General features: G+C 52.7%; 1 protein-coding gene across 2 annotated transcripts in view; it reads right to left on the bottom strand.

Moving 5' to 3' along the window:
• Positions 1-221: 221 nt before the first annotated feature.
• ABCB9 (ATP binding cassette subfamily B member 9) overlaps positions 222-9,411 on the bottom strand; it is a 31,785-nt gene continuing 22,595 nt past the window's right edge. For both annotated transcript variants that reach the window (XM_039220833.1, XM_039220763.1), the window contains 5 exons: positions 7,929-8,117; positions 7,278-7,451; positions 5,090-5,249; positions 3,009-3,145; positions 222-669 (listed from right to left, as the gene is read on the bottom strand). In XM_039220833.1, the coding sequence (XP_039076764.1) occupies positions 409-669; positions 3,009-3,145; positions 5,090-5,249; positions 7,278-7,451; positions 7,929-8,117 (921 nt within the window). In that variant the 3' untranslated portion in view covers positions 222-408. The remainder of the gene's footprint in view (positions 670-3,008; positions 3,146-5,089; positions 5,250-7,277; positions 7,452-7,928; positions 8,118-9,411) is intronic.

The raw sequence follows: 9,411 nt of genomic DNA, 5'->3' as shown, positions 1-9,411 counted from the left end.
AACATCTCAGTGACCTTGCCCATTGTTACTCCCAATTAAAAAAAATGTTTTTGAAATCTAGGAGTTGATTGGGGCCCATCAAACCAAGCCGTAAAAAACCTGGGAAGATCCTGGTTTAAAAGGGTAGCTCTACCTTCACTTGGAAGCCTTGGGAGACCGTGGAGAGATCAGACTTGTCTCCACTGCCCCGACTGGAGGAAGTGGCTCATGGCGGTGGGCGGGTGGGGGGGGGGCTGGTGGTGGCCCAGGGGACAGGGTGGGAATCGGGGTCAAGATGCAGGAAGCGGTGACACGTGGGACACGGCAGGTTGCCCTCCAATGCTGTGGGCCTGGGCTCGGAGGGGGGCCCCCCCACGGGTACATCTGCCAGGCAAGGCGCCAGGGCCTCTGCGCCCCCCTTCCCCCAAGTCAGGCCTTGTGACCGCTGCTGCCCGGTGGCTCCTTGTGGCCGGCCGCGTAGTCGGAGGCAGGCTCGAGCCCCAGCATCTGCCGCTGCACCAGCTTGGCGTAGAGGCCGCCCTGGGCCAGCAGCTGCTGGTGGGTGCCCTGCTGCACCACGCGGCCCTTGTCCAGCACAACGATGAGGTGCGCGCGCTCCACCGTGCTCAGCCGGTGCGCGATGATGAGCACCGTGTGCCTCTGCAGGTTGCCGTGGATGGCCTGCTGGATCTGGGGAGACAGGAGGGGGCCGGCTGGCGCGGGGGGCCGCCCAGGGCCCGGCTCGGCTCCCAGGCCCGCCACGTCCCCGTCACGCCTGACCTCTCAGAGACTCGGTTCCTCATTTGTAAAGCCAGGGCTGGCACACGACCCACTTCCTGGGCTTTCGTTCACAGAGGGCAGAGCTCCGTGCCTGGCACAAGGGGGCTGCCTGGGCGGTGGTCGCCTCTGGTCTTCCCGCTCCTGCTCCCTCCTCTGACCTTCACCTTGGCTGATGGTCTCACCATCAGCGCTAAGGCTCAAGCTAACAAGACCATCACCCTCAATCCCTCATGCTTCACTCGTTGTCCAAATCCAGCTCCTGAGCGCATACCACAGGTGCCATTTCCCCAGGTTACCCGCCTCCGCACTTTCCTTCCTTCCACCGCTATCTTCTCGCTGGAGTGCCTGCAACCCCCCCCCCCCCCCCCCCCCCCCCCCCCCCCCCCCCCCCCCCCCCCCCCCCCCCCGCCTGGCACGAAACGTTTCCATCAGTGCCTGTTGAATTCCTGCTCCAAGCCCTTCGTCAAATCATAAAATCCAGACTCCACATTAACATTCTGCACTTGTCAAGGTCAAGAGTGCACAACAGGAAGGGTGACCCCTAACGGAAACCACGCACTTTAGCCATGATGCATTAAAGCTGGCTCACCAATTGGAACGAATGTACTGCAGCAAGATGCTAATAATAAGAGAAACTTATTACTAGTAAGATGTTAATAATAAGAATGGGGTGAAAAGGAGATATACAGGAGCCCTCAGGACATTTTGCTCAACTTGCTTTAAACCTAAAACTTTTCTGTTAATTAAAAAATAAAAACCAAACTCTAGAACTAGGGCCTGAGGAGCCTGTCTCTCCCTGTGACTCTGTCCTCGCCTTGTTGGGCTACCCCTAGCCTGACACGCTGACCTTTGGGCTTGCCTGTGAACTTGCTCCGGGCCTTTGCACATGCTGCCCTTGCTTCCTCAGATGCTCTTTCCCCAGAACTGCCCTCAGCTGGGTCCTTTCCTCTTGGGTCTCAGCTTAAATGGCACCCAAACACCCCTGCTTCTATTGCTGAGATGGCCACGTGCCAGCAGGGCTGCGAAAGCGTGAGGCCTCGTCCCCGGGATGGCCTGGCCCCTCCACGTGCTCTGGGCTGCCGGGAAGAATAGACTGTTTTTGGCCAATGCCTGACAGTAGGCTCTTGACTTCCCTTTCTTCCAGCATTTAATTAAAAAAGCTCACAATTGGGGTGCCTGGGAGGCTCAGTCGGTTAAGCATCCAACTTCAGCTCAGGTCATGATCTCATAGTTCATGAGTTCGAGCCCCACACTGGGGTCTGTGCTGACAGCTTGGAGTCTGAAGCCTGCTCAGGTCCTGTATCTCCCTGTCTCTCTGTACCTTTCCCACTCGCGCTCTGTCTCTCTCTCTCAGAAATAAACATAAAAAATGTTAAATAAACATTAAAAATTTTTTAAAAAGGGCTCATAATTGTAAATCCTTCCTCTGTCCCTCTGATATACATATATGAATCTCCTACAAATCAACAGTGTCTTTCTCAACGACCTGAAAGCCATTCCTTTTCAATGGAATTGTTGGGAAGGACAGGGCCTCTGGCTTCCATTCTCCATGGGAGGACAGACTTCCGGCTGACAGCTGACAGCCGGCACACCCGGCCGGCTGATCGCATCCACGCTGACCCACCCTTCACAGGCTTGCCCTCGAGCTCCCCTCCTTACGCCTTCGTTCTTTAAAACGCCTGCCACCAATCTTACCTCTGCACAAATCAGAACGGAGCTCAGCTCTTTCCCCTGCTGGGGACCTCTCTCAACCTCTCTCAAACGACAGTTTCGTTTTCTACGTGGCACAGGCCACAGGTTGAACTCGTGTTTGCCTCCTTGTTTATCATCTGTTTTCCCACGGGATGGAAACGCAGCAGGGACAGGGACTGTCTGCCAGGTCAGCCCGCCGCTGCCATCGCAGGGTCTGGGACGGTGCCCGGGGGCCGGGAGGCGCTCAGTGAGTACCTGGGTAACTAACCGTTCAACCCACGGAGAGGACCCACAGGTAGCTGGTCTGTGACAAGCTACCCACTTTACCAGTGACAGTGGGACTCAGAGGGTGGAAGACACTGGCTCAGGTGAAGAGCTGAGGGCGGGGCCTCGACTCCAAACCCTATCACCTCATTTCTGGTCTGCCAAGAGCCGGTTGGCTGGTCCAGCCCCGGGGCTCCTCTCCCCTGGCCCCTCCCCCCAGCCCTGAACATCGCAGTCCTGGGAGCGCCCAGAGGCATCTCCAACCCCCTCCTGCCTCACCCCCCGCAACTCACCAGGTACTCGCTCTCTGCATCCAGGGCGCTGGTGGCTTCGTCCAGGATGAGGACGGGCGGGTTCCGCACCAGGGCCCGAGCCATGGCCACCCGCTGCTTCTGGCCGCCCGACAGCTGGGCACCCTTCTCCCCAGTCTCTGTGTGACAAGGCACAGGGGCAAGTGAGGGGGGGGCAGCCCTGGGGAAGAGCGAGAAGCCCCCTCCACTGCCTCTCCCTGCTGGCGTAGGGGCTGTGCTCTCCAGGAGCAGGTGTGGCTCAAAGGGCCACCGGACAGGACACAAAGGGATGGTCTCCCTCCCTATTAACACAAATCATGACCACAGCCGTCTGGTAGTAAGACACCACTTTGTACTGATTCGTTTGGCAAAACTCCAAGTGTCTGATAGTGCGCTGTGCTGGCGCGGCTGGGGGGGGCCCGGCGCTCCCCCGCCGTCCTGGGCTGCACGCACCGCTGCGGCGGGCATTTTGGACTGTGCGAGCCTATGATCACGAGGACAAACGCACGGCCCCTGCACCAGCAAACCCCTCCGGCAAATTCTCTCTGCAGGTGGAGTCTCCCCCACACAGCGGCAGCCACACATGCGGCGCACGACTCACGGCACTACTGCAAACAGAAACAAAAAACCCACTCAAATGCCCACCAGTCGGAAACTGAATGGCTTATTTAAGCAAATTATCATAGAGTCCAGACACTGGCATACTATCCAATGGTTTAAAAAAGGCGCTCAGTCGGTTAAGCATCCATCATGGTCATGGTCAGCTCAGGTCATGGTCCCACGGTTCATGGGTTCGAGCCCCGTGTCTGGCTCTGTGCTGACAGCTCAGAGCCTGGAGCTGCTGTGCATTCTGTGTCTCCCTCTCTCTGCCCCTCCCCAACTCATGCTCTGTCTCTCTCAAAAAATAAATTAAAAAAATTTTTAAAAATATATTCATATTTGCATAAACTCCAAAAGGACATGTAAGAAGCTCATGAAAGAGGTTTTGGTGGGATAGGAAGAAAAAGGGGTGGAGATGGGACGTCTGGGTGGCTCAATCAGTCGAGCATCTGACTTTAGGTCATGATCTCACAGTTCGTGAGTTCAAGCCCCACGTGGGGTTCTGTGCTGACAAACTGTGTCTCCCTGTCTCTCTACCCTTCCCTGGCTCATTCTCTCTCTCTCTCTCTCTCTCTCTCTCAAAAATAAACATTAAAAAAAAGAAGAAAAAGGGGTAGAGAAAGGGATGGAATAAAACTTTTCATTATATATTATTTTATATATACTTTTAGTTTTGAACCATGTGAATAGCCCCTTTATAAGGGTTAAAATTTTAAAGTATATTAAGCATAAAAAACATATAATATAAATCAATATATTGCAAAATGTTATATTAAAATTAATATAAAATTAGGTTATTAATATAATACATATATTATTTTTAAATAATGCTTTATTTTTTTATATTTTAATTTTTTTGGGAGAGAGAGTGAGTGAAGGGCAGGGAGAGAGAGAATCGCAGGAGGGCCAAAGAGAAAGAGAGAGAGGGAGGGAGGGAGAGAGAGAAGCGGGGCTCACTTGAAGCAGGGCTCGTGTTTTACCTGAAGCGGGGCTGGAACTCACCTGATGTGAGATTTGAAGTCATGAGCCATGAGGTCATGACCTGAGCCAAAGTCAGATGCTTAATGACTGACCCACTCAGGCGCTCTTGTTTATTTTTAACTTGAGAGTGCTCGCATGCAGGGGACAAGGGCAGAGAGAGAGAGAATCTTAAGCAAGCTCCATGCTCAGCGTGGAGCCTGATGTGGGGCTTGATCCCTCAACCTGGGACCATGACCTGAGCTGAAATCAAGAGTTGGAGGCTCAACCAACTGAGTCACACAGGTGCCCCTAAAATAATAATCTTTTAAAACTAAATAGAGGTGGCGGTTGCCTAGTACTGTGAATGTACTTAAACGTCCCTGAAGTGCTCACTTTAAAACGGTTAAGTGAATTTCACCCGAAATCCTAAAGAGCGGCTGGCAGAGGGCAATGCTCAGCTCAGAGGGTCGCATCCCTGAAGGCGGGCCTTCAGGCCTGGTGGAGGTGATGCTCCGGGGCTGTACCTGTGTTGTAGCCATCCTGGAGCTCCATGATGAAGCCGTGGGCGTTTGCCTTCTGTGCAGCCTCCACCACCATCTCGAAGGGCACGGTAGACAGGCCGTAGGAGATGTTGTCTGTGATTGACCGGGCGAACAGCACTGGCTCCTGGCTCACCAGGGAGATCTGTACAGGGGACAGGATGGGGCCTGAGAGACCAGGAGCTCGTCCATCCAGCTGTCACCGGGAACCTTGCCAGCCTGGGCCCGCCTGACGCCAGGGGTCTTGGGTCTGAAATCTGATCGGGGCCTGGGCCTGGCCGCTAACATCAGCTGTCTCTCTTCCTCCAAAACAACAGAGGCCACTCTCTGCACAGAGCCTGCAGCTTCCCCTGACCAGAAACCCGGGGCCCGCTACTCTGGCTGCTCTGGGCTAAGCCAAGTTCCCTGACCTCCGAGACAGCTTGCGGGGAAAGAGAACGCAGAATGTGAGTAAGTCTGTTCGTGCCAGACGATAAGAGGCCACAGCAGGCCCCCAGGCCATAAAGACCTCCCTGGGACCCTGTCCCTTCAGCGAGAATAATTTACAGAAGCCACTGTCCCCTCATTCCAGTTTTAGGAATGCAGCCTACAAAAATGAGAGTATGGAGATTATCATTGCAACATTGTAGATAGCAAAACAAAAAATTAATTTCATAAATTGGGGATTGGCTAATAATCACAGTGTATCAATAAAATCAAATTTTTATACGTGTGTGTGTATATCTACACACACACATACACACACACACACACAAAGTACGATTCTGTTTTTGTTAAAAAAAAACTCATACAAGTGTCTTTATATATCAACATATTTATACAAAGATAAGAAACAGGTTGGAAAGGATATTTACTAAACTGCTAATAGCAGTTACCACCATGGGGTAGAATTTAAAAGGTGAGGTGGAGGGGAACTCATATCTTAGTTACAAAATTCTCTGAATATATGGGAATGTAGTTAAACTGTTGTATTTTACTGTTTGGGGATTATGAAAATTAAAAAAAACTTAAAGAGAAGGTGTTCACAAGAGAGGAAATCCAAGCAGCGAACCATATGGAAAAGTACTCACTTTTTTCAGGAAAATGCAGAAGACCGCAGTGAGCCACCTCTACACACATACTCACCGGCTGGCACAACATCAGGACCCACCATGGTAACAGTCTGAGAACATTACGTGTCTGAGCGTATTAACTATTGCAAAGCCTTGATAGCTCTGCCTCAGGGCCACTTCCAGAACTCTGGTGGGCACCTGCTTTATGGTCATACACCTGAGACCGCTGCTCAGCCATCTACCACCTGGTTATAAGCAGACAAGTGGGCAAATAATCACAATCCACAATCTATGGCCTCTGCCACCACCTAGAACTTGGCGTGGAGTTCTGGAATCTCTGTGCCAACCCTCGGGCTATCCTATAATTTAATGTATGTTGATGATGGAAATGGTGCCTTCTTCGTAGTTGGTGTTTCTCGTACTGTGTGCAACCTGAACAACCATCCAGGGCATCCCTATTTTTATGCCAGCATAGGACTGGGTGTTGAAGATCCTTTTCTGAAATGATTACCGAAAACCGTTCGGTCAGGAACAGCTTCCGTTAGGTACTAGAGATGACGTAACTGTGGAGCAACTGGAGCTCGCGTCCACTGCCAGCAGGGATGTAAGTGGTACGACCACTCTAGCGGCAGTAGCTGCTGAAGTTGTGGCTGTGCATCCACTCCGGGAGAACATGCGTACCCGTGTGCACCAGAAAACATGGCCAAAGTTGTCTGTGTCTGTACTGTTGGTCACAGTAGAAACAGGAAACAACCCAAGGATCCATCAAGACCAGAACGCATATAGACTGACATGTTTACACAGACTGTCATCCGGCAATGGAAACGAACGAACTACCACCAGAGCCTCGACCTGGATGACTCATGGATACTGCTGAGTGGAAGAGGCAAGACATGATGAACGCGTGCTTTAGGATCCCAGCCAGATGAAGGCAAAGACCAGGCACACGAGGTGCAGGAGTGCCGGAACATTCCTTCTCTGGACCTGGGTGCCGGTGCACAGGTGAAGCTCCCTGAGCCGTACATTTACCTACAACTCTCTTCTCTGCATCTCAGTCAGTGCTCACGAGGGTGAAGCCAGACAGAGGAAGTGCACAGGGTAACGAAGGCCCCTCCACGTACCACTCGGTGCAAGTATTTGTGGTCATAGGCGCTGATGGGCTTCCCGTCCAGCAGCACGCAGCCCCCCTCCAGAGGGTAGAAGTTCTCCAGGATGTTGACACAGGAGCTCTTCCCACTGCCCGAGGGCCCCACGAGCGCAGTCACCTTTCCCGGGCACAGGCTGAAGGAGACATTCTGCAAGGACACGCAGCATGCAGACGGTGTGGGGCCTCTGGCTCCGATGCGCCAGCCTTGGACACGGGCGGGCGCCCTTCCCAGCCCACCCACGCTCTGGGCACTGCCAGCCCCCGGAATGCTCTCCTTTCTAGGCCTTGGCAGTAACTTTATGTTCACTCCCATTCCCTGGGTGCCTCCTCTCCTTGTTCAGAACCCAGCCCAAATGTCCTCTCCTCCGAGAAGCCCTCCTTGACTGTTAACACCATCCCTGTAGACTGCCCCTACCACACCACCCTGGTTTATTGCCTTCCTGACACTTATTATTTGGACTTCTCTGTTAATGATCGGCCTTCCCTGACTACAGTCCAAACTCCCGCACTAGGACTCTGCCTTACGTAATCCCGGCTATGCTGCGGTGGCCTGGCTTATAGGAGGCGCGCGAGACGCGGGATGAGGGAAGGGATGGCGTGGGAGGGCCTCAAACACCTTTCTCACCTGCAGGACTTGGGTGTGGGGCCGAGTGCGGTAGGTGAAGGTCACGTTCTCAAAGTCCACCCGGCCCTCCAGGTGGTCAGGGGCCAAGTTCCCGTCATGCACCATGGTTGGCTGCCGGTCAATGAACTCGAACACCTTCTCGGCGGCCCCCACGCCCTGCATCAGGCCGCTATAGACAGAGCCCACGGACTGTGGGGGGAGGAGACACATGTTCCCGTCCCGCCGACACCCCAATGCGGGGACCTCCCCCACCCCCACCATGGTGCCGGAGAGACGAGGGGGGGTGTGGAAAGAGCAGGGGCCATAGCAGTAGTTCTGGGGGGGGGGCACAGGATGTCGCCGAGTCTCCCCACTAGTCCAGCAGATAATGACAATAATGATAAACAAGGGCAGTAACATAAAATACCGATGTCTTTTGTCAGAACACAGTGGAGCCAGTGCCTCGAGGCCACTGTAGAAGCCTCACCACCGTCCTGCACGGGGGTGTTATCGCCCCCCAGAGGAGGAAACGGAAGGGCAGGGGGTTAACTGAACCTGCCAGAATGTGGCAGCACAGGAATCGAACCTTCCGGTCTCAGCTGCCGCAGCATTTTTTTTTTTTAATTTTGGTTTTAAAAACTGTTATTTTATGTTATACGTTCTCCTTGTGTAAAAATACACACCATACAAATGAGTAATAACGATGACTCCCTTAGGCAAACACTTTGTATATGTTACGACGTAGGTTCTATCATTATTTCCTTTTTGCTGATGAGGCACAGAGAGCTCAAGTAACTTCCCCCGAGTCACACAGCTGGGAAGTGGCAGAGCCGGGACTTGAACCCAGGCCTGGCTGGTTCCTGAGTTCAGGCCTTTCTGTGCTAGGACTGAGTGTCCTGCTTGGGGAAGCGGGAGTGACCTTAGTACCAGTGTCAATGTTCTGTGGAGACAGTGCTGGGCACTCGGGAAGCCTCTGATACAGCACAGCGGGGGTGGGGGGCGCCTGGGGGACTCAGTCTGTTAAGTGTCCGACTCTTGGTTTCAGCTCAGGTCATGACAATCACATGGTTCATTGGTTTGAGTCCCGCATCGGGCTCTTCGCTCATAGTGCAGAGCCTGCTTGGGATTCTCTCTCTCTCTCACAAATAAATAAATAAATAAATAAATAAACTTAAAATTTTGGGGGAAAAAAAATACAGCACAGCTGGGACTGTTATCACTAATATCAAGATATTATTATTCCTATTAAGATATAAGTGCTACATAGCCATTCTTCAAGCCTCCTCCCACAGCCCCGGGTAGCCACATACTAGATCTTTCCAGTCCTTCCTCCATCTGTTTCCAAACACACACACACACACACACACACACACACACACACACACACAGACACACACACACGATAAATAACTGAGATTTAAAAACTATGCATCCTGTCGCTCTGAGATTAGCCTTTGCACCGCATGGTATGTCTCAGGTCCCCTCCCCACTAGTACACACAGAT

This window comes from Hyaena hyaena, unplaced genomic scaffold (assembly GCF_003009895.1).
Source record: "Hyaena hyaena isolate Hyena2069 unplaced genomic scaffold, ASM300989v1 scaffold_0, whole genome shotgun sequence".
Taxonomy (NCBI): Eukaryota; Metazoa; Chordata; class Mammalia; order Carnivora; family Hyaenidae; genus Hyaena; species Hyaena hyaena.
Note: the sequence above shows the minus strand (reverse complement) of the source record. Positions and strands in the feature narration are given on the sequence as shown.